The sequence below is a fragment of the Anopheles maculipalpis genome, chromosome 3RL (genome assembly GCF_943734695.1).
Source record: "Anopheles maculipalpis chromosome 3RL, idAnoMacuDA_375_x, whole genome shotgun sequence".
NCBI classification, from domain to species: domain Eukaryota; kingdom Metazoa; phylum Arthropoda; class Insecta; order Diptera; family Culicidae; genus Anopheles; species Anopheles maculipalpis.
Window position 1 is genome coordinate 34,563,775 of NC_064872.1, and position 27,691 is coordinate 34,591,465.

The 27,691-nt window shown below is 42.9% G+C and overlaps 3 protein-coding genes across 5 annotated transcripts in view; all 3 read right to left on the reverse strand.

Annotated features, from left to right (window-relative positions):
* LOC126564894 (immunoglobulin-binding protein 1) overlaps positions 1 to 27,691 on the reverse strand; it is a 526,173-nt gene that overhangs the window by 41,110 nt on the left and 457,372 nt on the right. The gene's annotated exons all lie outside the window — the stretch shown is intronic.
* LOC126564438 (leupaxin) overlaps positions 1 to 27,691 on the reverse strand; it is a 132,758-nt gene that overhangs the window by 22,198 nt on the left and 82,869 nt on the right. For 2 of the 3 annotated variants that reach the window (XM_050221484.1, XM_050221487.1), the window contains exon 1: positions 9,919 to 10,016. The exons of the other annotated variant lie outside the window; for it this stretch is intronic. In XM_050221484.1, the coding sequence (XP_050077441.1) occupies positions 9,919 to 10,006 (88 nt within the window). In that variant the 5' untranslated portion in view covers positions 10,007 to 10,016. Of the gene's footprint in view, positions 1 to 9,918; positions 10,017 to 27,691 lie in introns of those variants that run through there. 3 annotated transcript variants of the gene reach the window in all.
* Positions 22,667 to 27,607, reverse strand: LOC126563954 (ubiquitin carboxyl-terminal hydrolase 7). Its single transcript, XM_050220821.1, has 2 exons — positions 27,355 to 27,607; positions 22,667 to 26,005 (listed from the first exon to the last, which is right to left on the reverse strand). The coding sequence occupies exon 2, from the start codon at positions 25,999 to 26,001 to the stop codon at positions 22,672 to 22,674; it is 3,330 nt and encodes a 1,109-aa protein (XP_050076778.1). The 5' UTR covers positions 26,002 to 26,005; positions 27,355 to 27,607; the 3' UTR covers positions 22,667 to 22,671.

Genomic DNA, 27,691 nt, shown 5'->3' on the forward strand with positions numbered 1-27,691 from the left:
GCAGATGACGATCAAGTATCAAATAAAAGCAAACTATTGGAAAAGAAATGCTGCTTGACTTGCTATGAAAGACTCCCAAATAAAACCTATTAAAAGAAAGGCAATTTTGCACCAGAGATCGAAACTAATCCTTAAACAATGTTTAAACAGTCAGAAAGAGTTCGCTAAGGCAAACCGTAAACCGATTGCGTGTGCCGGAAGGTACTTCCATCGGGTTTTACCTTTTACACACCTTTGCACAAAAATTATTTTTAGATTCGGAAAAAACGGAAAATTCACCCAAACTCCAACATGGTGGAAAATGCGACAAAGAGAGAAAACGCTACGAAATTCAATTTTCTCACCTTCTTGTTTATGTTTATGGTTTCTTTTTTGCCTAACAATTGCATAAGAAGGTCTACAACTAACTAACTACAATCAAGCAGAACTGCATTAAATGAAATATAATACAACGATCGTGATCACCATCACCATAACAAAGCTTTCATTTAAAAAAGGTAGATAGAAAAGTCGTACAGTTTATGACTAAACAGTAGCTTCAAAAATAGCTTCACACATTCTATGACTAATAATGGGTCGTGCGCAGTGTGTGCGCGGGATACATATGCTTCCCCAACCAACCCAATGCTGATCGGAAACATCTTTCACGCCAACCAATTATTGCAAACCCCATGTTTTACCATACGATCGGGTGGGTTTTCTCCGTTCGATCGAGCACGCGACGAACGAGACCAAGGTCAAGAGACCTCGCCGTACACCGTTGAGAGCATATGTGTGTTTATGTGGCAGCAGACGCTGCATCATCCTGCTCGCGACCTCCCCTCCCCAGAGCAGAAGAAATGTTCGTGCGAAAAATCGCGAATGAATGGCGCCGTGTAGGTGAACGCGAGAGTTCACGCGAGCGTAAACATAAACAAATCCCTTCTAGCACACTGTGGACACTAGACAAGTGTTGGGTGGCTTGGGAGTGTGTTGTGTGATCCCAGCCGAGCTTCACGGCTGGGTGGCCGTAAAAAATGGTACAGCACACGCATGCCCAAATGCTCGTCCACAGCGATAAGAAGGTGCACCAATATTGTTCTATTGTTGCGGATCGTCTGCTACCCACGCATCATCGAACACGCATCAGAATAAGCTACTTTTCAATTAAGAAGATAGGTATATTTTTATGACCTGAGGCACATAAAACGACCATACTGCAGTGAGTTCTATTTTTTTTTTTCGGAACAAACATAACGTCTCGTCCCGTCTTTTTGTTCAAATTTTTTTCAACCGTTCACACTCGGCGGTTGTTCACTCTCTCGCGACCATGATCGTATTATCGTTTTTAAAGACTAAAAATATTGCCAGAAAAACTGAAACCTCGGTCCAAAACAGTTGTTCTTCGCTCGTGAGCTCGTACAAGAAATGATGCGAGGCAGATCCCACTGATCTTTGCAACGTTCGAGAGCTACACCTACACGAGACGTGGCGATGTTGACACTGTACACTCTCATGGGTCATAGATTCGAATAAAAACCTTCCGAATGCTGTTGATACTTCTAAACTACTACTTCAACAACAACAACCCATTTTCTTCTAGCTAATGCTGGTGGTTCACACTTGGTGCGCTCCATTCGAACCTGCGGAGCAACAGCAACACTGCGGAGCACACTTTGTAAACCAGTTATGTTATCTATGGGATTTGATAGCACACCGTTTTATCTTAAACTCTCTTTCCAACACTCGCACAATCTCAGGTGGCTCAACACTCGCACAACACTGTCCGCCTGACGGTGGGTTGGGTTTGTACCACATGAACACCTTAGTAGTAATAAATATTTGTACTTTCAGTAAAGTAAGGTTCACACGTCACACTCAACATCTAAAAGCTGGAACATTAACGATGCGCACTAATCTTCAACAACCCATGTAACAACCTGCAAAGTGGGATCGAAATCACGAGAGCCTTCACTGCTACCGACCGATCACCAAACTGTTTGCACTGATACTACATTAGCATCGGGCAGGTTGGCGGTTTTCTGGTCACACTCGTCACTGACACACTCGCAAACGGACAGAGCGAGAGCAGATTTTGTCAGCATCAGACGCAAGATTAGACACATTCGCGGACTTGCGTTGGGAGAGTGACGTGACGTTACACACGAGCGTCCAACGTCAGGTGCGTACGATCGGATGCACTCTAGACGTCACGAAAGACGTCTAAAGGTGCGCATACGTCTAGCCGTGTCTATCAACGATTTGTCACACGCCACAAAACCAATGCACAGAGAGGGTCTGCACAGTTTTCAACGTCCTGTGACGACATATGCTCGACCAGATTTAGCTAGCAGTCCGTTCTGTGTTCACTGACAGCGAAGGTGGCGCAACACCGGCTAATTCGGACAGTAGTATTTCACGCGAGAACAACTCTGCCGGGGGATTTGCTCACCGCGTCTCTGAATCTCTATCGGCCGTTTCTCTCAAACAAGATGGTTAACTCGACTACGATTTGGCGAGAACATCTCTGTCTCCGTTTTGGGGTACGAGAGGTTTCGATTTTCATTCAGATATGCTCCTCCACAGCAAGATTTGAGCAGAGTGGCATCGAGATGCCAACCGAGCATCGGTAAAGCAGTCGAGCGTACAGCATCAGCGAGTTGGAGAGCACCATGCTGAACCACATGCCGGATATACCGTAGATGGATGGCGATAACGAAAGATGGACAAAGATCGTTGTCCGGTTCGGGTGCGCGATCAGGCAAACCCGAGCGAACGAAGATTTGTTGCTATATGGTAATATTAGCTTATTATTTATGGCATCTAAATTCCACCTTGGGGACATCGTCATCTGCAACGCACAAAATTAGTCATGATGCGAAAACCAGTCAGATTAATAATCAACACTGTACGGAGGAATGCTTTAAATGGTTGGAAAGCGTTGTGACGTCATCTAAGATAAAAGACAGATAATATTACTATTTAAATTCTTTAAAATAGGTTTTCAAACTATCTTAGGCTTCATTGTCGTAATGAAAGCTCTCTTGCATTTATAGTACTTAGTCTATATTTTTTATAATTTTGTTCAATTAATTAACTGATAAAAAGGCGATTGAACTGGCCTTTATACAAATTACATTCAGCATCAAAGAATTGTTGTTTAAGATCGTGACAGCGAAAACACACTGACGCGACGATACGATGCACGAAGTGTTTTGATCAGACATTTTCAATTTTACCACCCCCACGTCGGGTCGGTTGTGTTCACACCCTCTAAGCGCCAAACACAAACGCGGCTGCCCTTTTCATCAAAGTCGCTAGCAGCCAAAGCTACTCGAAAACATACCGGCTAGACCGGCGGCGCATATACACACACAGCATTAGTGAACCACAAACATGGAAAATATAACATTGAAACACGATCATCTACCCCGCACAAAAAATCGTGTGCAAAAGGAAATGCGAAAGTAAAGTAATGTGCTGGGACGAGGCTGGCCGGCAGACAGAAAGCGAGAGCCTTCAGCATTTGCTGAATGGGCGAACACAAATGGACGCCCTTCTGTGGGGTGGCGGTGGCTTGTGTCGTGTGTCTTTCTTGCTCACGATTTTCCCACACAATAGTGAAAGAATTTCAAGAACAATAGTGTCGTGGCGTGATAGGACAGTCCGCAGCAATAAAAGCACGAGTCAAAGGATCACATTTCGAAGCATATTGCTTAAGGTAGGACAATCCTGCACAAATTCCGAAAAATATAGTACAGACGAGGGCCGAACCTTAGTATAAGTAAACTAAGCAGATTTTTGGGTTTTGGGCGATTTCCATGCAATACTTCTTTGTCTTTGAGGCACTTTTTGCTTGGAGGTTCAAAATGTCTTGATTCGCCACTGAGTACTGGATCTCACTTACTGGCCAATATCGCAACAAACCTAAAATATAGCACAGGCAAGGGCTTATCTATCTAATTATAAGCGAACTAAGCAGTTGCTTGAGTCTTTCATGGGGCGTCGACAGGGTAGGATCTTCACTATAAGCAGCATTTTGAATATAGAAGCATTGAGCATTCTCAGCATTCTCAAGAAGGCTCCGACCATTGTAAGGGAGCCTCTCCGAGAGTGGAAAGGATCTGCTCTGCAGAGCCATCATCACACTCCACCAATTTCGATGTAGTGTTCGTTTCTTTGAGGTCTCCTTGAGGCTCCTTTTGCTTGGGGCCTCCAAAGGACTTGATTCGTCACTGAGTACAGGGTTTCAGTTATTAGGCACTGAACAATCCGACGAAAACACGATTGAACGTCATTTTTTGGGGTTTCGCTCAGTGAAAGTACAGAGGCTTTGGCTTAGCTGCACAAAATTAGCATATTCTAGCCACGACTATTATAAATTGAGAATCAATTCACTCCCAATCTTCAAATAAAATCGGATAGTAAATTGGTGTGAAAGCTTTAGAAACGTACAACATGAAACTGTAAAAACAGACAACTTCTTGATGATATGAAAACGAACGGTGGCAATTGCAACAGAAACACTTAACTGTAGTAACTTTTTCAAGGACTCACAATCATGATAAAATGTTCGTTAAACTTTCAAGGACTTTACCAGTCTGTGGCGAAACCAATCAATACACGCATGGTAGCAATTCTTCTTTAACGGTCATATCTAACACCGTGCCCGTGTGTTAGCAGCAAAAATACAAAACTTTAACACATTATTTGCTCCATGGTTCGACGCAAATCTTCGCAAGCGGTGGTGTTGAGTAACATAATGATAAAATGACTGTTCCACAAGAAACACGCAAACACCCACAATGATCTTCAATCTTCGATACCGATTTGCATGAATTGAAAAGGCAACACGCGGTAGGCGATCGCTTGTTGATGACCCTTTGAGGTGTTATCGATTCTATTTCCGGTTGAACATTACAAGTATGTGCTATATTGTTCTATTGACGGTCGAATAGGTATTTATTGCAGTCTGAAGAAATGTTAGTTAACATCTCAAAATTGATTATATTTTTCTTATCTTTACCACACTTTCAAATCCCAGTAAAACGCTCAACAAATTCAGCATGCAAGGGTTCATTCTGTTTGCTAGTCCATTTCATGCCCCCTGGCTGGTGTTGTGTAGGAAGAAGCGTGGCTCTCGTGGCGTGTTTGGAATGCTAAAAATAACCGCTGACTTGCTTGCCATCTCGAAAGACCGCAATCACATTTCACAAAGATTTTTCTTCTTTTCTCCCATGCTGGATTGTACAGTGAAAAACCACCTAATAATGAAGGGAACACACACACACACACGCATTCCAGAATCGATGCTTCTTTCTCGGACCGGAGCCGTACTGGAATTGCTTCCTGTCCCGAAGGGAAGGAATTTTATGCTTCGGAATGGTTGTGTAAGCTAAGAAGAAGCAAGAATGGGAGACGAAATATCATCTCAAGTTCACTGGAGCAACAACTTCCTCTGCAGACGTTCAACTTTTCTCTCTTTCTCGCTGGTTGCTTGCCTAACTGGCACGCATAAAAATGATGACGTCACAGAAAAAACCTGTTCAAAACAGATGATCGAGTTATTGAGGAGAACAGAGCACTTACCCGTCATGTTTACGTAGTTTTGTTGCTTTTTGTATAAAGTTTTGTGTCGTAAAATTGAACTAAGAATGAGAATACTGATAGGAATGAGGTGCAGGAAGTCTCAACAGTGATCGTAAAGCAACACTTAAGCCAAACTGATCGCTTTCCTCGGGATGTTTCTGGTTTCGATTGACTTCAAAATCTCACTTTACACCATTAGAAATTGTTTCCCAGTTTTCACTGTGGCTTACACTGCAAGAATAGCTATGAAAAGACTGTTTTCCCTAACATTTGGCCGTCAAGGTAGCACCGTAACCGCACTAACGACGAGGTGATCCAACAAGCATCGACCCCGTAACACGATCTTAAGCACCCTCTCTCTCTCTCTCTCTCACTGTTGTTACACACTGTACGTCACAATATCGTTCGCGCAATGCAGATTAATACAATTCTGGTCCGTGTTTTTAGTTACACCGAAACTGTAAACTCCCGAATACTTTTAAATACTGTTTTATAATGTTTTCTCTCAGCGACGGCTACAAGAATTGACGCGCGGATGACGGTGTTTCGATGAATACTAAATCAAACCGAAGCCGTCAGCGATTACAGCTTTGCCGCTGGGGTGGCTAATGCAAATCCCTGCGCACCAATACCACCGCGATCGTGAACGCCAACCACGAAAAAAAGCCAAAGGTTCGCGAGCGGAGGAGTCACGGACTCGTTGGCCGGCTCTCACGTGGAGTTTTATGTGCGGCGGGGCCTTTGCATTACAACGAATGAACACTGCTTAGCTGTGGGTCGAAAAGGGGAACCAGCATTTAAGGGCCGGGGTGAGAGATTATTGTGCGCTCGAGTGAATGGATCAGTTTGAGTAGCTGGAATGCTGGAATGTGTTTGTACATTTACAGAGAAAAGCAACACTTCAATCCTTTTATGTTTATGAGGATCTCTTATGTTGCTTTTTATCAGCAAACATAACGGGCCTGTCGATTTGCTTATAATTCTTCTAGGGCGCTTTTATATCTGAAAGTTTCGGCCAACTATTTCTGACTAGCTGTAGATGGATAGTTTGTAAGAAAGAATGGCCCAACTTAGTTTTGTAAATTAAGTTAGTCATGCTAAAGCTCGGCAGCATGGTTCTGTCTGCGAAAGCACTGGGCCACTCCTTCTTGTATCAATATTTTCAAATCTATTTCTTAAAAAAAAAAATCTTAATTCTTAATTTCAATAGCACAATTATAGTTTACAATACTTTGAAGACAATACGTGCCGTATTGTCGTATGCTCGTAATAGTTATCATAAATAAACAAATAAATAGATAAATATGAAAATAACCAGCTTATAAAGGAGCAAAGGAACATCGTTTCATAACAAATTATTATAGACAAAAATATTTTTTTGTACAATACAATAACTTAACATGTGACTTTTCTCCGAAGGGTTGACCAGAATGAATCGTATTCGTACACGTTCAGCGTAAACAAACCGATTTTGAAGTGATCGATTAATCACTAACACATCTAACTACTGTAGACCATTCTCCCTGCTTCACCCTCCCTTTTCACCATCTCAGCGCCGGCGCAGAAGAGTAACCTCAAGCACAATGAATGAATTTAACTCCGTTCAATCTCGTCCCTCAACCGAAGCCGAGAAACTGTTGACGGACTCCCCCGGTATGGCAAAGCTATTTACCCGCTACGGTTTGGTTAGCTGGTAGGCCTACCATGTGTACGGTTAATGACATCATCGGTGTGGACACAAGCAATGGCGACAGGAAGTGAGCCGCCGCCCCACCGCCTATCAGTATCACCCTCTGCACTGGCCAGCACCTGAAAAAGGTGTCAGAAGAATGCCATTTTGAACGTATGACCTCAGAGACGTGTCTCGCACATGGTCGCCGTGTTTTGGAGGCGTCTGAGAGTGGACCCACGCAGCAAACAAAAAAAAAAGGGTAAACAATCAACGCTGGTGGGTGTTTGCTGTAAGTGCCGTTGGAATTTAAATAGTTGCGTTTGACACCACGTGCAGTTACGATATAACTTCTTTATCCAGAATCACGACTCATGCGGCTAAGAGCACCATCTATTGGTGAACTTCGAGAGCTTTTGGCTTTGCGTGAGCTTAAAGTATTTGCAGGGGAGGAAGAATTTAGGAATGAAGGGGGATGAAGAATTTTTACGTAGCAAAACAACAAGGAATACACTCTCTTCTTTGTCAGCAAAATTTGAAAGTTGAAGAAATTGATCATTTCATAGAATTCCTTCCCAAGTTGGTTGAATTTAACGCACGCATTTTTTTAGTTGGACAACATGGAGACGCCTAGCATTTTGATAAGAGCATTTTATCCCTTACACCAATTGAATAATACAGCGCATTGTTTCTTCCATAAGCGGCATACATGAACAGCTGAAATGAGCTCAGCTGCATCTTCTTTATGATTAATATGTGATGAGTTAATACGACGCCGCCTTTTGAATTGAATAACTTTATCCACCTTTATCCTTTATCCAACTTTATCCAACTTTAACCAACCAATCGGTTGGCTTATCTGAGTCAGCCGCCGAGATGTTGTATACTCCGAAGATATTTAAAATGAACAGTGTCTACAACTATGAGCCTCAGGCTTATGTTAAACACGACTGTCAACATATGTCAACAAAAACTATTTCCAAAATATATATCAAATTATATCTGGATACATACCAGAAAGAAAAACCTAATATACCACAGGCATCCAGCCATGTATAACTTCTTCTGATCTGAGCATCAGTGGATGGGGCGGAAACATGGGGAGGTGGATTTCTACCTCTCCCAAATACTCACGGGACATGGATTTTTCAGTGAGTATCTGCACGTGTGCGGTTTCACTACGTCCCCTGAGTGTCCACGGTGCATAGACTTGGTCGAGTCAGTGGCCCACGTCATGTTTGAGTGTCCAGTGTTCGACGACGTCCGGCGAGAATTGTAGGGCTGGGGGACGAGCGATCCAATCCACTCAGACAATTTATCAATGAAATTGCTTGAGAGTCCAGAGTGGTGGGATCGCATACAACGCGCGACAAAGTCGATCACCACGGTGCTCCAGCAGCTATGGCGAGACGAGGAAGCGATAATAAGCGGGAGGACGAATGCTGCCTTAACAGAGAACGACGAGGTTGGGCTGGACAGTGTGGCTGCTCTCTTTGCCGAGGAGATCGAAGAGGAGGTCTTGCTAGACATCACAAGACGGGTCAACGAGGCACGAGCAGCATGGCAACGGTCAGCTCGCAGCAGATGTGGAAGGGCCAGGGCGGAGGAACGTGCACGGAGAAGACTAGCAGCTGATGTCGCAGCAGCATCGACAGCCAGGGAAGATGATATTCTGCGGGCAGCAGCGGAGGCAGAGCGTGCAGGAACAGCTCCACTTCCCATTCCCAGACGTAGCTGTGGGCGAACACTAGGGTAAGGGAGGGAACACTTCCACCTGTTCCTCCCAGAAGGAGATGCCGCCTTCGAGAGCCTCCATCAGCGGTGGATTTGATTCGGTCCAGAAGGAATCGTAGGGCTAATGCTCGAGAGAGGAGGAGAAATCGGAGAGTTGGAGAAACTCACAGAGTCCGCGAGTTTTCTCAAGTTAACACCGAGAGGAGGCGGTCGCTTACCCCAGCGGAAGAAGCCTCGCTTTTAGAGGACATTACTTCGGGACGCTAAGCGTGTAGGCGTCTGTGAAGGACGAATATAACAGAAGGTGTATGTGACAGAACAGGAGTATATGTAACAGAAAAGGTGTATGTATAGAAAGACAAATAGCGGTGTCGCAGTTACACCTGGTTTTTAATTAGTTATACTTAGGTAGTTTAATTAGTTCTTTTGTGAAAAACCACGCAGCGTGGGAACAACCCTCATAGACATGTAAATAACTTTGTTTTAAATAAAGAATACCTGTAATCGTTGAAAAAAAAATTATAACTTTTTCTACTTGACTTAAGAACCTTCTAGGTCATACGCCTGCCATCGAATGTCTCACAAGACTTGCCGATACCACGTAGTTGGGTAGAAAATCTTCACTACGGGGGAACGATTCAGATGGGAATATAACCCCGATTCTTCTTTAGCTTCGTCTTTACAAAATAAAAATATAAATCAAACTGGGGAGGTTCACGGCTATAGCAATAATATATGGAAGTACAAGAGAAGTCAAGTATAAATTATTTTATTTATTTTCCTTGTTTTATCTACCTTACAAAATAGCTTGACAATTTTGAAAATACTGATAGATAACAGGGAATGATTTTTAAATTAAATTTAATTATTTTTTATCGCTAATTATTAGGTGAGCATAATAATCATGTTAGGAAGCTTAACGTTAATACGACACTTTAAAAACTTACATCCTGGCGCAATTCCACGATCCCTTAGCGTACAGCGGTACGGTTGGCGTGCTCCTGGATCAAACTTTCCGTAACACGTTCGATCCATCGTAATTCTGTTGACTCAATTTCTCCCACATACACCACCGCATTCGCTCGCACAACCGAAACTGTAACACCACCAACACCAAAAGCTTAGCAATTTTTGCGAAACGAACAACAAACAATACGATCGATTGATTGAGTAAAAAGATCGCTGGCGCTCACGATCTTCCAGTTTCGTGGTTCCTCACCGCGGTTGGAAATTTAATGCGCAAGCTTCAGCAAACAGCTGGGAAAACAACCACCCGCGCACAGCATTACGATCCACCACGACTCGGTGTATTGAGCCATAAACCATTCACACTTGGCTGGAACATTTCTGTTTACTTGGTATCACGAATCAATTTCACATTTCACTAGCCTAGCCCGCTGAATTCACAACTGCACACTGCACACACTGTTCGGGAGCCAACGTCAGTTGACCAGGTTGAAGGTGTCCTCTAGAAACGTAACTACTTAATGCTTTTGAAGCAAAAACACACGCAACATGCCACGCACAGTACGCAGAGAGGCAAGAACGTTACGCGAGAAAGGAAAGATGAAAAATGGTTCAAAAAACGTCTAATTTACGCACCACCAACAAACAAACGCTTGTGCCAAGAGGGTTGTTCTTTAGTATTCCCTACTCCACAATACACGCACACAGCATGGATGATCTCGTGTAGCTACCGACGTCGCTTTATTTGCCATAAATTATGTTTCATCCACCCCCAAAAAAACCCCCTTCTCAACCGAGCCGACTAGGTGGAGGAAAATTTGGGAAGAAATAAGAATTTCCCCTCTCACCGTAGCCATCCCACTTCGGTTAAGCTTAATGGGCCGAGGGTAAACCCTACCGGCAAACGTTTGAAAATCGACACCAACTGACTGAAGATGTTAAGCGTAAGAAGACACGCTCATAAGTCTACCAAAAGGCCTACAGCGAGATAGGCACAGTCAGGGTGTGTGGGCAGGATATACTAATAAATGCTCTCGCCTGCCCAGTCTGTTGCAGTCGTTTGTAAGTGACGGCACACGCTCGCGAGGAACAAATGTAACATTAATGCGCGAAATTAAAACTAGCGTAGTCGGAGAACAATTGTGTTATCTAAAAATAAAAAAAGGAGATTCACACTGGCAAGTTGTAACACCGGCGGTGCTTCAGTATCACCGCTTAAGATGTCTCTATTGGTGTGGTTGACTAGCAGGGGCTTGTCTCGACTCTTTGAATAATGAAAGCAAGCAGTTATGATAATCGTTTGTCTTTTGCTATTACGATTAACGAAACAGACACGTTGAGGATGACTAGAACAGTTCAGATTACATAAATCTGAAAGATGTTACAAAAAAAAAGCAAAAATTCTACCGGCATGGACCACATAAACAATAAAATGATAAAACATCTTCTTAAAAATATAATTGTCCTATCAATCCTTCCTTCATAATGAGTAGCGCACTTAAGCTAGGTTACTTTCCAAGTAGTTTGAAAATTGGAAAAGTTACCTACCAATTTGCCTTTTAAGTTGCCTAGGAAAGCTGTTTGAAAATATCATTGCCAAAAAGAGAAATGCGAGCTCATGTAGAGCCATTTAATATAATACCAAGCTCTCAATTCGGTTTTCAACCTGGGCAATCAACTACTCAGCTATTAGAGAGATTAGAAACTAACGAAATTAATAATAGACAACATTAGATCACTGAACCAATTGAATTAGGTTTGGACGACGTGTAATTGTGCCTGGCGGCTTTACTTTTGGCGGAGTGCATGAGTTGGATGCTGCTGTAGCTTCACAAAATTGTAGTGACTTTCAGACTCGTGCGTTCTGCCGATGATGGAGCCGCCAGCCACAACATCCAAATGCTGACAACGATATGGAATGGCCAACACCACAAGGTATCCGCAACAAACGGGGTTTTCTTGGGAGCCCCTTGTTAGTCTCCATGGCGCTCCAAAGAGGCGCCAACCCCTTAGCAGACATAGAGAGGACAACATCTGAACCATACCTGGCAGCAAGCGAGCTCACTCCGGATAAGGTGCACTCGAATTGAGGGAGAAGGAAATGTCTACCCTCAAAATAGGATGTAAGATTATTGAAGAAAAGGCGTTCGATACTATCTGGTCTAATGGTATTATTACCAACCTCGAATACAATCTAATACAATTATAAATAACCTGAATACAGCTCTTAGCGCATATTTAAATAAATGCCAAAAATGGAAACAAAAAAGCAACAACAATAAATCCGAGATTATTTTCTTCACTCGATTCATGTGTAAAAAAAACCTGCAAGACAAATTAAGATATCTAACATAAACATCCCTTGGAATCTAACGGTAAAGTATCTGGGAATGACTGTTGACAAGAGAATGACGTTCAAGCCACATATTGAAAATACTATCATGGAATGTATAAAAGTTTGTCTTGTTATATGCTGCTGTAATACGGCCCAAAAACTCATAAATTTTTATTGAAAAATTCTGAAAACTATTTTAAATGTACCACGATGGTTCAGAACTAGAAGAAGCAGAGAGACACTCCTGCCATTGCAGAATTCAACAGAAAACAAAATCACAACTACAACGTAAGATGCAAAAATAATAACATAAATGTACAGCGTTTGTAAACAAAAAATTCTAATATCAATTCCTCCTCCCTGGTCACCTTCCCTGGATCATCAATCAGCTACTAACAATCATTATGTGCACAAATCCTAACTCCCTAGAAGTAATTGAGAAAGTTAAAGCAGATGTTTCAAAATTTTGAATAAAATAAATTAAATGTCAGAATTCGTATGTAGCATTCGGAAATAATTGGGATTAGAAAAAAAACTTCTTTTTTCATATAATGAAAGTAGGTTATATGGAGTGTAGAACACCACAAAGCATCCACAACAATAGGGGTTTTCTTGGGAGCCAGTTGTTAGTCTCCACTTCAAGATGCGCGAAAGAGGCGCTAATTCCTTAGCGGAAATAGACAGGACAACATCTGAACCATACCTGGCAGCAACAGCATCAACAACCGAGCTCACCCGGAATAAGGTGCCCTTGAATTGAGGGATGAGGAAATGTCTACATCCAAAAAAAGATATAAGTTTAATGAATTGTAAAGCAAGATATAAGAATAGAGTTTAAGGAATATGGCCTGGCCCGTCATAACGAAAAAAATAAAATAAAATGAAGTAGGACGGCCAAAAATGTTTGAATTTAGCGTGGAAAAATATGATGTTGAACTCACTCACTGTCCAATGAATATTATTAAAAAAAAAAATACCATGAAATATACGAACATTACTAACATTCTTCTAAAGTCGTTAGAATTTAATAGCATAAGAAGAGAAACTTTTACTAACATTTTAAAATCCTCAACAGAAATGTGAGCTTAAATTAAACAAAAACAAACGGACTTTTTTAAATTTAATGCTTTGGACACACGTTAAGATTCTAATCCGAAATTCAAAAAATAACCCGGTTTTAAATTAACACATTTTCAATACACACACAAAAAAATCAGTTGGAAGTTCATCCACTCTGCAAACATGATTAATTAAAAAATGATCCATTTAACACCAAAAAAAGATTTTAACTACCCTTTTCTAGCTTATTTGACAGCATTTACTGATCATTTTTCACTGCCCAAACAGAAGGAATGCAATCACACAACAACCTCCGCCGACCCACAAACAATTGAGGATGTGGGATGTGGGACACTTGACACTTGTTAGAACACTCGTCCGGAATTGGCCGAATTGACGTTCATCGCATCGCTGCTAATTAATCGCTGTAACATGGCGCTATTTTCTCCGTGACGAACTGGTAGCGATCGTCATAGACACCAAGAATCGCCAACGCACGGAAAGATCGCAGAGTTCACAACGGACGGTTCCGGTTTTTGAAGAAAATGGTTGCGTGGATGTTTGTAAACATGTCCTCCAAGTAATACCGTGCCCGTTGCGAGCGCGATTTCGTCACCGGAGCAGACAAGACGACACGATGAGTTTGTCAGCGCACAACGAACAAGAACGGTCCCGGCGACAGTAATCATCTCTCGACGCTGATCGATTTAACGACTGGCGGCTTAGTGCGTTTGCTTCGAAGCTGGTGAAAGCGAAATAAAAGAACCGAACCGACGGAAGAGTGTCCTAATTTTTGGGGATTTAACTATTCCTATGGGATCTTGTTTTAGAACACTTCACTGTTACGAAAAACGCACTAAACAATCTCACAACAGCATGCACGCTGGGGACTTGAGTAGTGACACAGTTTTTACTTACTTAAACGAATCTATCTTCAAAAAAACAATATTCTACCGTAGCAAACGAACTAGCTTTAACCGCCGAAAAACTGCAACGTAACCGGTGTTCCGTTCCGCGATCGCAACAGTACTGCGAATGGAATGAAACCGAGTTTTTCACCGAGATTTGTTCTCGAGCTTCGGCCATCATGATCGTTTGGGAGGGATCGCAGCAAAAAAAAAAAGGTAAACTTCCTTCTCCACTCACCCCAGCCGCTGCAGCTGAAGAAAAGCTGGACTAGGGGAGCGCGGTTGACGTGGGCCACCAATGGGGGGGGGGGGGTTTACGTCCCGGTAACACATCTGGGGGCAGCATATCGTAACTCCACCAACTCACAGCATCACCGGTCTGTGTTCTCTTTGGGGACACAGATTCTAGGCGCCAAGGAGAGCGAGTGTAGCGAATGAAACGCCCCAACACGCAAGGGAATGTGGGAAAGCAGCTGAGCTATGTTGTTAAAATGAATTTTGATTTACAATTTCAAGATGAACAGTACTTTTTTTAATTCAATTTTGCTTCCTGATTGTGGAATCGGGGTACGAAAAAATGTGCTCAAATTTAAGTTAAAGCACCAATTCTTATTTTTATAAGCTCTTATTTAAGATCTCATTTTTATAATCTAAATTTCAAAAAAATAAATACGAATATATTATGTGTTAAGAATATTCTGATGTTCCTCAAAATTGCAGTCCGTCTACGATGTCTAGCCTGCACTACTGCACTAGATACGATGTCCGTGGAAGTTACAAAATATGACCGCCACACAGACTGAAACTGCAACCGCCATTACGTTCTGAAGGTGTGAAGGTGTTTTCCTGTCTGGTTGCAACCGGCAGGCGTGTGTTGGTTGTCAAAGGGACAAACTCATACCCCAATGAAACACAGGGCAAATGGCTTTTCCTCGTTGCAGAAAAAAAAAACAAGTCACAGAGGCAATCCCGGCCGTTTCTGTCACAATTTAAAATTTAAAATAAAATCTCAACCACGCGCGCGCAAACCACACGTACCACCAGCGTTTCTACGGGTGACAGCAACCAACGATACAACACGCATCGTTCGCCGCAAATGATCGCGGGTTGATGTGCCAGTCAAATCTGCATTTCCACGCTCTGCGCACCTTTCAATTCCTCCCGCTTCCAACAGAAATCTATGTTCAACCAACATTACTGTTACCTCCCACCGGTACAGAGAGTTTGACGGACAGCGGCTACGACACAACAACACAGTCCAAACGGGTAGTTTGGCGGACTTTTCAATGACCGTTTTATTGCTTAGCACGAGGAGAAAAGTGGCACGGACAACCAGGGGAACAAAAACTCTCCGCAAACTGTAATTGCAAATGCAAAATGCAGCTGAACACAGCTCAGTGTTGGCTGTATCTTGATGTATGCACACTGCAATAAGCGAAAGCGGAGATGTATTTTAGCAGTTTTAACATTTCAATTATTGATTCTAATGGGTGAAGAGATATCAAAAATTTGCCTCTTTTACTAGCTTCATAGCATCTAAGGTGGGAGATATTTCAATCTATTCTTGTTTGTTATATAAAAATTTAAAGTTTATTAGTTTTGATAGTCTATTTCATGTCGGTTTTAGTGTCATTAAAGAAAATCGATACGGTTTTCCAAAGAAAATTTTAGCAATGAAATCGATTGACCGCTTTTGAGGTCTTTTAAGAGTAGGTTTGATTTACGACGCGCCAACCGAATGAAAGATATTTTTCACAAGCTTCACAAACTGTGAACTACTTAGTTTGGGTCATTGTTAAATGGAATATTTCGTCTTACATAAGGACGGTGATTTTTCTGTTACCAACGATCATCTTGTTTAGGATATTGTTCGCCTTTTAGATGGATACTCTGACGCCTGCATCCAAGATACACATGGTCATCAGACAACAATAAAGTCTTGGTATTCCCGTAAGTTTTTGCTGCATAAGAAGATCTATATTATCTGAGGACTGATCTAATATCAATCAGACTCGTAGGAAATTAGATCGGCTGGCGAGATCTGAAGTGTTAGCAGAGTATAGCAAGACATAAATCTTCAACACTAGGTTCCTCATCTTTTTTGACCATTGCTGCTCTTAATCGATTAAAAACATTGTAATTTGTACGGTTTAAATGTACAATAAAAATTATAATACTTAAGACATTAGTGGTCTTGGTTTTGGTGCTGAATAAATGCCAGAAAGGACAGGGTCATCGCTTTTAATAGTCCTAAATATTAATATTTTTGTTTATTTTTTCTTATTTATAACGAACGGCCTGGCCTGCTGTCAATTTATTTTTTAATAGAAGAAAGTAAAATTGCAAAACATAGTGAAAACAGATTAGAAAACTAATCAAAACGCACACGACGTGGTATGAATGATGACCTTATTTTGCAATTTCTTATCAAATAATAATATTGCTAGCGACAAAAAAGCCGGTCACAGATAACAGAGAAATCACAATCAAATTCTAATTTTACAATAATTTATTCGAAGCCACCGATAAGAAGAATGCTTCTGGAATCAGAAAACAATAGAAAAAACAACCTTTTTTTGTTGTTGAATCACAAACAAAGAAAGAACCTTGATTGAAATTATTCCGGTATGATTATAGGGAAAGCAACACCGTCGCAAAGATGCCGGAACAACTTTATCACCAAACGTTTTTCTAACAAAAAAAAAGTCGTTTATCAAATAATGCCAGTGTTGTAGACGCGCGCACCTGCTATCAGTTTGTTTATCAACTTAACCACACACAAACATACGCACCAGCCAGTAGTGCAACCAACCCTCCCCCAATACAACCACCCAATTGCAACATGCCACCCTCGATTATGACATTCCGGTCGCGTTCGGATAGTCAACCAAAAAAAAAGACGATAGAATCACATTCCGCCTATCCACATTTGTCGTCGTTGTTGGACCTGTCGTTTCGTTGTGGTTTTACACTAAAAATAAACCACACTCACACATATTGCCTCCTCAGCGCCATATCCCAGCGATCCCAAGCTTCCAATAGTTGCGAATAGTCGAAACATAATCTCCCTTAACTAACGCACACACCGCCGTTTATCGATCAACAAGCTAACATATGAATGGAACAAACATATGGCAAACGACGAGGGAAAAAAACGATATCGAAAAACCGTGGTCAGCGGGAGTTCAATAAATTAAGTCGTAATCTCATCACTAACTCAACACGCACACACACACACCACGTTGTCTTGGATTAGTTAATAGAGAGAATTGTAAGATTTCGGCCAGTTCCAGCAATGATAGTCGAAACAGTTAACAAAATCTTTGAAGAGCCTGAAGAAATAGATGAATAACAGGCGGCAAAATGATGATCTTGACAAACTCGAATGGAACTGCCATCAAATGATTTGTTGATCTTGATATCCAAATATAACGGATTCCGGGCAGAGACACCAACGTTACATGACACAAAAGCGGTCCATTCACAGATGATGATGCATCTGCTCCGAATCAACTCTCACTCGAATTTTTACACGTTTACATTTACACAGGTCCCTCACATTGGTGGAGCAATCAGAACAACGCTACAAAGCTGCACAATGGCGACTGACTGACTGCCGGGCACCGGGCGCGACATCGGCGGAATCACACTAGATCGATCGCGACACATTCGCGCTTCGCGGCGCGGGAAGTCAATCCCGCCGGGGGCCAATACACAGCAGCATGTCGCGCGCGCGGTCAACTAGAATCTTCTTCGTTTCACGCTCACGAACAGCATTATCTCTCTTCTACACTCTCTCCCTCTCTTTATCTTTGTATTTCTCTCTTTTCTATTCATCTCTTGTTGCATGCTTTTATTTTGTTTAGTATTTAGTGTGTTTTTTGTTGTTTTATATTATACATCCCCTTTCCGGTTCGCCCTAACAACGCGCGCCCGCTTGTGTTGGCTACAGCTGATTAGAGTCGAGCACCTTTTAATGACCTGTCACCTCCCCACCGGTATGGCATATCAGCGCACTGCACTACCGCACACCACCGGTGGAACACACCCACACAAAATCTACTGACTGACCTTCTGTACCGGATGGGAAAGTATGGGGAGTGGACAGACGGCGCGCGAACGGGCTTGTGTGTATTTGATGATGATGGATTTACTGACTTCTTCCACCTATTACGAACACAGCAAGCACGTGGAGCATAGAGAGAAGATTAGATAAATCGATTTGCCAACCTCACAACAGGAAGCAGCTACTCGGAAGACACTAACCCATATCCATTTTACGCTCCCGGAACTAGTTTGAAATTTTGGTGCACGGTGAAAAAAAACGCGCTTGGTTTTTTGCTCATCAATGTTACTTATATTTATATTGATTAAGGTGTGTTCAAGGATTATTGGAAGGAAGTAACAGACTCAAGAATTTCATTAGCGTATTAGACGGTGATATTTAATTATTTTAAATTGAAATAGATTATACCCAGACCTATATTGGTATGTTGCTTGGTATAATCAAAAATGGTATTAAGTATTATGTAGTGGTTTAATAGTAATCTCTAATTAAGTGCTTTTAACGAGCTTTGAAATCTATTCTTTGAGCTATTTGAAATCAGTTATAAATACCTAGTCATCTGAAGGATCTCATCTTCTTGAAGAAAACCCTTACTGTCGAACAGGGTGTGCTTATCATTCAAAAGACACATATTTTCTCTTCGGCTAAAGGATCTTGTTTACCAATAGATTTCGTCAACAGAAAGAACAAGGTCCTTATCTACTAAACAAAAAAAATCCTCAGTGTCGAAAAGGCTACTAATCATTCTCAAAACTCCTTTTATTATTCTACTGCCCATGAGGCTCGGACATTACAAAAACCTTCGCCTCAAGGATTCGTCTATCAAGAACCTTTATCAACTCATTCACTAAAAAACCTTAGTGTCGAAGAGGCTCTATCTCTTCGAGAGTTTTCGGCTTAAGTGCCTTGTCTACCAAGAGGCTTTGTCATGTAAGGGACCTCATCTACTAAAAAATCCTTTAGTGTCTAAGAGGCTACCCATCACTCTCTTCTTATTCTGATGTTTATTTGGATTTGTGTTCGCCAATGGTAGACTAAATTATTCAAAAATATTGTAAAACAAAAAAGTGTAACTGTATTGAAAGTATTACCCATTTTGTACAAGCATTAAGATTTAGTATCGATTATTTTTCTTTGTATGTAAAGAAACTTCTGCAGACTGACGAATCGTATAGGAAATCACATTGCAGTAGAAGTCATGATCACGTAAGATGTAAGAAAGTTACAGGAAGTCCGTCTTTAGGTAACGCAGACCTAGACAAGCAACAGATCTTAATCCGATAGAGAAGATGATATTGCTTGAGGTAATTAAACGACCATTAAGCTTTCAAAAATAATCCATCAGTGGATCGATAATTAATCGAGTGCAATCAATTCAAGGCAGCCAACAATCGTAGGTTATCAAAACCTCTCGAGGTTGCAACATGGCCAGGCTGTCTCTTAGGAAATAAAAAAAAGACCTCCCGAGGATGTATCATGCAGAATCCTTGTATGAGTAAATGAGCCGGCCCGGTGGTGTGGGCGACAGCGGCGCAAGTCTTCAAGCGGCAGGAGTAGTGTCGTAAGCCATTCGATTGAGCCTAGAAGAAGTTATAAGTAAGTAGAAAAAAATACACGTCACCAAAAAATATCAAAATGACAAAAATTTATCAAAAACGAATCTAAACACCATTAATGTCGGAATGCAACCAACCTAACCACGGGCATAAAAGAAGAGAATTAAAATAAACATGCGAAAAGAAATAAAAATAAACTGCACCAACCTAAGTGCATTCGTTTCCCAAAAACAGAATAGAAAAACAACAAGCAGTATTTTATTTTTGTAACCTTTTATTATTTTTTTAGCTTGCATTTTTATACGTTTCGCAAAGTTCTTGCTTTTTTTGTAGTTTTGTTTTGTCTGTTTGTTTTACTTAACATTCCTAGTCTCTGAGCGGCGGCCTTTCAGTTCATTTGTGATTTGTTATCATTGTTAAATCGGTACTTTATGCGATCAACCATTTTGCGAATGCGCCTTTAGATCAACACACACACACACGCAGCAAGAGCACACACGCACACAGCAATAGTGCATGTGAAGTGTGAGAGAATAGCAAACACCTCACAAAGGCTACACACATGCGAATGTAATAAGCACTTTTCACTTTCACAAAGCACATTAACACACCTTGTTTTACGTCGTGATTCGCGGCCCTTGCCCTGTTTGCCGTGTTGCAAAAAAAAATTTTCCCCGTTTTTGTTTTCTAGAATCTCCATCTCGTTCTTTTAAAGCTAATTTCAATGAACGGAATCTCGATAAAAAGGATTATTTTTCAAGTAAAAAATTGGACACGTTTCGTGTAGTCATGATTTTCAGACATAATTTATCCATTTATCCGTTCTGTAGTAGCCAGTAGTTTTGTAATCATTGTAGGATTGCGATAAATCAAATTATTTTTTGACAAAAAGAACTGCCTGCATAAAATCTTAACTGCGTGTACTATTTTTCCATTTTCACCAGAGACTGTGTGGAGGATGCGCCATTTTATCTGATCAGTCGAGAATCGACTGATTTCACTGTTCATCAATCGTTTTACAGCTGGATTTATTCTCTCGCTGCTTTTCACATTCGGTTTGCTCCGTAACGTTTTAAATTTAATCGTATGATTTGAAAATATCTATTTCATCTCGCCATACTGCGGTCCGATACTTTGCTAAACCTTTCAATTCGTCCGTCATTGATGTTGTTGGATCCTTTTAAAACAGACAATTCTAGCACAGTACCAGCAGCTAGTAACAAAACCAAAACTATTCTATTTTATGACGTTCGTTAACGTTCAAATACAAAAGCATCCACCAAATTCGTTGACCACAGGGGAACGACGGGTTCTAGCTATCCTCCGCGCTTCCCATCCGAACCAACATAACTTCCAATGGGTAGCGGCACATTGCTTTCGCCTATATTCCAGTTGATCATGTTTAAATCTGTACACTAAATTTATATCTCTTGCTCTTCGCTACCATCAGGGTTTCATACAACGTGTGTGTTTTTATCTATTGTTTGCAACCATACGTTTTTCCCTCTATCTCACTATCTATGTTAAACGATTTTTAACTGCTCTTCATAATTCCTTTTGTTTCCTTTTTCCTCACCAACACCCCCTTTCATCTGCGTGGCACTTGTTCGAGGTGCACCCACACCACTCATTTACACCGCACCGGAGTATGTGTCCTCTGAAGAAGCCGATGTGCCTCAGATATACGAAACGCTGGAAGTTGACCGTTTCTGCAATTCCAACGGTTCGCAAACGCTGCTATTCCAGGATTGTAAGTGGGTGCTCGATAATTTTTAAAATTTTAACTTATACTCGTGCACCAGAGCTGGCCAAAACAAATGGTTTTGCGTGCTGCGAACTGTTGAAACTGTCTGACGCGATCATCAAACAGACCGAAAAAAGGAAAATAACAAAAAGTGTTGTACGGTGTAAACAAAATAGCAGAAAAAAAAACACAGGATATTTTAGGATCGATTATATTAACTGTAAACAAGCGTGGTAGCAAAATATTCAATCGGGGTCTGTAAACGTTACAACTATAATCAGACACGCACATACATAAAGCTCTTACTCTTCTCAAAAAACACGCTAGCGCGACGGTTAAAAACGGACAGAAAAATTGAACTGAGAATTTAAATCGTACTCTCAATGAAGAGATGCTGACGTGAGGTTTTGCTTATTCTGGATAAATTTTTATACGACTATGACATATTCTCATAATTTAGATACTATTAGTACACGGATTTCCCTATTTGTAGTGGTATCCCAAAAATTGACAGATTTGGCATTTAAGAACCATTACCTTTTTCATTTTTGGAACGTGAAACAGACGACTGGGACCTCTCTTACAAGTTTGTTTAAAACAGCTCACAAATTTGAATCACTTTCAAATTAAATCTGCCTACAGAATTGATCTCACACAATTTTGCAACCCTACCATTTTTGGGGGCCAGTTCAAGAATAATGGGCTTCTCATGTGTCCTACGGACAATGATTGAATCTTTCTCTGAGTTACTCTGAGCCTGTGAAGTTTTCTGCGTGTTCTTTTTTTTTTTAGTTCATCATAACGTCAACTTACAACCGAGGAATTACTGAAACGCGAAGAAATCGCGGATGTTTATCGAAAAAAAATCAACAAAACCACAACCGAGTGATGAACGAGAAAGTCCTACCCAACAACTAAAATCTGCGGCCAAGAAAACAAAAACCGGGCCGGATGAAGTGAGTGGTTGTTGGTGACGGGGCACGCACGCACACGATTAGCTGATTAGAAGGGTTGATGTGAGAAAGGCTTTTCCACTGAGTTCTGTTATTTTCCGGGCTTGCCTTGCCTAATTATAAATCTTGATCGCCTTCTCCATGTAGTTGAACCTGCTCCGTTTGGTGTTTTTGTTGATGTGCTCCAAACCGAGGAACGTCCGCGAGTGCGGATCGCTCGGATCGCCCCGGAACGTTTCGAGCTTGATCTGTATCATTTCGTCGTCGATATAATCGATGTGCTCGGTAATGATCGCTAGCCGGTATTTTTCCCACTCCTTATCCGAGACGGCCAACTTTTTCTTCATCCGCTCCTTGAGCGAGGCAAACGTTTCATCCTGCACGGTACGTATGAAGAACGGGATGCCGAACACGCTCGAAATGTCCTTGGTAAAGTGTAGTACTGGTACCAACATTTCGTGCTCACCCAGCTGCACCTCATCCTCCGCTACCTCCTCGATCCGGTACATCGTCTGATTGCCGATGCTTGACTTTTGCACAAACGGATTCTCCGTATAGTCGTGCAGCTGATCAAGCGGTGTATCGTCTGACGGTCCCGGTGACAGTCGATTTTTCGATAGTTCCGAAATTCTTAGCTGCTTCGTGCTGGCCTCCGCAAACTCGATCACCTTTCGCGCTTCCTCGAGCAGATCGCGCACCGTGCCGTTCTTGTTCGGGTACAGTATCAGTTCTTTCTCCTCCTTCAGGTTCGGCATCAGGTAGAGACAGCGGAACTGCTTCTTGTTCTCCAGCTCATTTATGTTGATCGAAAGCTTCTGATAGAACAGTTTGCGTATCGTTTTCGTTTTGCTGTACTGCAGCACTTCCCGCAACGAGCCGCCGAAGCTGTGCGACAATGGCTGACCGGGCAGATCGCTGTAGTTTTTGCTCTTGAAAAATAGAATCTCGTACGGGTTAACGTTAATGCGTCGTCCGACCGCTTTCGCGATTTGGTCGTACGTGGACTCGGATGACAGATCAAGCGTAAAGCCTGTATCGTTCGGGATGAGCGTATCGAGAAATATCACCTCCATGCGGCAGAACAAATCCTTAAAGTACGCCTCACAGGTCGGAAACTCGAGGTTCTCCTGCGGTGGGTGTAGCTTCTCAAACACAACGATTGTGCCGTGACACAGGATCGACATTGCAGCCGACAGCATCTGAAACTGATCGGTAATCTTCTGTGCCTTGTTAATATCCACCACCTCGTACAGCTGTAGCTCGGTGTCCGGTTCGAAGTAAGCGCGTTTGTTTAAATCTCGGGCCAACTCAGCCACCGTCGTTGACGGTTTGTACAGCCCGTGACCGCAAAAGTTTAGCCGCTTTTCGACCGGATCATAAAACTTGAAAAACAGCAGTATATACTCGTACGTCATCTTGGCCGGTTCGAGCTCGGTTCGCCCCGGTAGTGGCAGCTCGAGAAAGATCGTACAAGAATGCTTCGTTTCGGGCGATGCATACTTGGCGCACGTTTCCGTCGATGCGGGATCGATGTACTCGAACTTGTGGGGTTTCTGATTGGCCGGTTTCTTTACCTCCCACAGCCGAAATTGGCCCGGTTCGACCTTAAACGCACTCCCGACCTGTGATACCACCGACGCTAGGTCCGTCGTTTTGCGCACCTTCAGCGTACGGTAGGCGGCAGTCGTTGCATCGAACAGATCCGACTTCTGATGCACCTCCATGTAGTCCGCCAGCAGGATGTTGAGGTTGACAAAGTTGGATGCTTCGGTACGCTCGGTACGACGCACCTGCTGGATGCGGCGCTGCTCATTCAAACGCTCGAGCAACTCTTCCGGGATGTCACTTTCCTTTACCTCTTCCAGCACCTGATGTACGACGGATTCGCGCACGTACACCAACATATAAGCGTTGCTACTGTGACGCAGATTCAGCTCATTGTCATGCCCACCGTAATTCTGCTCGATCGCTTCATTTCTACTGCACCGACAAACTACATCATCATCGAACTTACACCACTTGCCATCATTCTTCGGGTTGATGTATACCACATAATGGCCGCCATGGTTGTCACCCGAGTGTACTAGCACAGCATGCAGTATGTAAGTGGCCGGTGTATCCTCTTCCGTCTCCAGAAATGGGTCCAAATTGATCATCTCATCAAACTCGAATCGATCGTTAAACTTGACCGAATTGTCCGAGATCGGATCGTACTGGAAGCGCATCAAATGTAGATGCAACACGGGCGGGAACTTGTAAAACAGGATACCCTTTTCCGCCTTCTGCAGTCCATGCTCGCCCGCATCGTACTTGTTATCATCGTCCAGAATTTCTGTCGCAATGTAATCCTTAAACGATTCCTGTATGTTCTTCTTGCCTTTAATGTTCAGCTGTATGTCGTAGAACGTTTCGGTGCGCCTGCTCGTATAGTCAATGTTCTGACACTTGATGTACGATATCATCTTGCCCTCGAACAGCTTCGGGATCGTACCCTCCAAACTCGTACCCTTCATTTTGTTCTCCAGCTTGTCCAGCAGTACGCGCAAAAATTCCTGCACATCGTGCTGCATGAACGAATCCAGTGCATCCCAACCGAAACTCTTGGTCAGCTTCTTCGTGCCGACTGGTTTGTTCTGCGTTTGCAGATCGTGAAAGACACGCTGCAGCGCTAGCGCTACCGACTTACAATCGTCATCCGCCTCCGTCGGCATCTTGTAGACCGCCTTCCGGAGCTGATTTGTGAAGTACAGTGTTTGGAGCAGTGAGTTCATGTAGCACGTTGCGCCCTGATTTTTAAGCCCAACGTAACCAGTGTGTTTTTTCGAGTCCCAGAAAATGCCACGCGGTGGCTCAGCGCTTACGTACACCTCCAGCGTGATCGTATCGTTTTCGATGAACCCATTCGCTGGGTCCAGTATTTCCTGCCAGTTCATGAAGGACGAGAAACCCCAATCGTTCTCCTGCATGCAGAACGTGTGACGTATCTTGCGGATGAACGGTTCCGCCTGTGGGTCCACTTTCATCAGCCGCAGTTCGGCCGATGCCGAACAGTTCCAGTTGTTGCTCGTACTTTCACCATTGCACTGGAGGAAAAAGCCGAGTCCTTTGCCGGGTGACACTGCATTGTCGTTGTTGCGCGGCATTGCCAATATCTTCCAGGGCAGGTTGCGCACGTAGTACGGTGGCGAAAGGATCGATTCGGTTAACCGGCTGAACTTGGGTATCTGAAAGCTGAACGTCGCTTCCGAGCGCACTTCGTCGTTCATAAAATCCTGATCATCCAGTGCCATCGCTTCACCGCCACCTTCCGTATTTCCGCCTGCACCATTGGCAGCAGCTGCCGTTGGAGGTGCGACCGCGCTGGCAAGGTTCTGAATGTTGGGCGGATCGATTTCATTATCGTCCTGGGTGTCCATCGCTTCCACCGTTTTGTCGTAGTCCATCACGCTAGAATGAGAGAGTTTAGAACGTTTTGGTTTCGGTTCCGGGTGATCCGGCGGTTCGGGCGACGTCATGTCATGCGTTCACACGCGGATAGCACGGATGGACGGGACAGGTAGTGGATACGTGTGGCGGTAATGATGCAACCGATGGTGGTAGATCGGAAAAGTATCGGATTTTAGCGGGTTTGGTTCCAGAAGGCGGGACATCAAAGTTTCAATCGGGAAAAAAGGCGAGCGATGTTAGTGTGTATATGTGTGGACCGGAGGTAGAAACAGAGAAAGAGAGAAATAGAAACAAACTTTCAGAACAATCGGATGAACATTCCTTTCTAGGAAAGGTGAGAGGCAAGGAAGAAAGGAACGAGGGTTGGGATACTCGGTTCCGAAGTAGGCTCGTTTCTGGTCACGTATCGATAGTTGTTATGACGTTTTGTGCTTCAAATTTTAACTCAACACAAACATACCAGAGAACATTTGTCAACATTTGATCTAGTTTGTTTGGTTGGACACAACGCAGAAATAACCAAGTTCTTTGTTATGGTTTTCGCTTCTCAGTTTATCTCACGATGATTGGTTCATGGCACACTTTGCTGTTAGTACAGGGGAATGCAAATGATCAGCATAGGAAGCATAGTTACAAAATCGCCAAGAAACGGAGGCGCATGCCAATTGATATGTAAAATGAAGGCTTTTAGAGGCCGGTTTATTTTTTTCCGTATCAATTGGACGCGCTTATCACAACTATTGTTGATATATTTTGTATCTATTTTCGCTGATTTGCTAGTGTATTTGGGGTGCTTCTATATTAATGGTCGAGGTTTTCATATTCACTTGCGCTCGCCTCCTCCCCTCCTATCATTTGCCTTTCCCCTGTATATCCTTTTGGGAGTATAATTCGTCGTTCTTCCAACAAAACGCAAGCTGCGACCTTCATCGCAGTGTGCGTAATTCTAGTGTCACAAGAATTCGAATTAATTTAATTAAACGTCGAACGGGAAGCATCCCTTGCTCGGAGGTCAGGTCACCCGGTGATGCAACACCATCAACGGATGATATTAGTTCAAATACTGAAAAACTATTTTTTCGCGGTTTTCACTGGCACTGCACAAAACCAACTAATCGAACTGTCCGAGGCGAATCCTTTCTTGGGATACCAAGAAAACCGAACAAGCAAGATCAATGATTTAATTTCACCGGTTCGATTCTCAGAGGGAGAGGGGATTGTGATCCCCAGGGAAGGGGAGTGTTGGTCGTGATGGGGAAAAGGGACAAAACAACGGTGCATGGGGGAAAAGCAATAGAGGAACGGGTGGTTCTTTGTTTTCGTTCGGCTGACTAAGCCTGGATACGTACTTTAAGCCCTCTGTCGGAAGAAATTCCTTCCCCGTTTTTGCAGCCGTCCGGTGCGCACGTTTACCACCGAGAACTGTGAGAAAGCGGGTCAACAGATGGAAGCCTACGCCTCCGCCTCCACGTCGTCGTCGTTCTCCGGTGGGCTGCTCTTCCTCTCCGATGCCGACGCCGTGTTCCCGTACAACACCACCACCAGTGCCACCGGTAGGGATGTTGTTTGCCTTGCGACGCTTGGCCGATACGAGCGAGCTGAACAGGGGCGCCTTCGGATGATGCGATGTAGTGGTAGTCCCTTTGATCTGCTCCGCAACCACCGGTCGGTCTTCTTGTTCTTCTT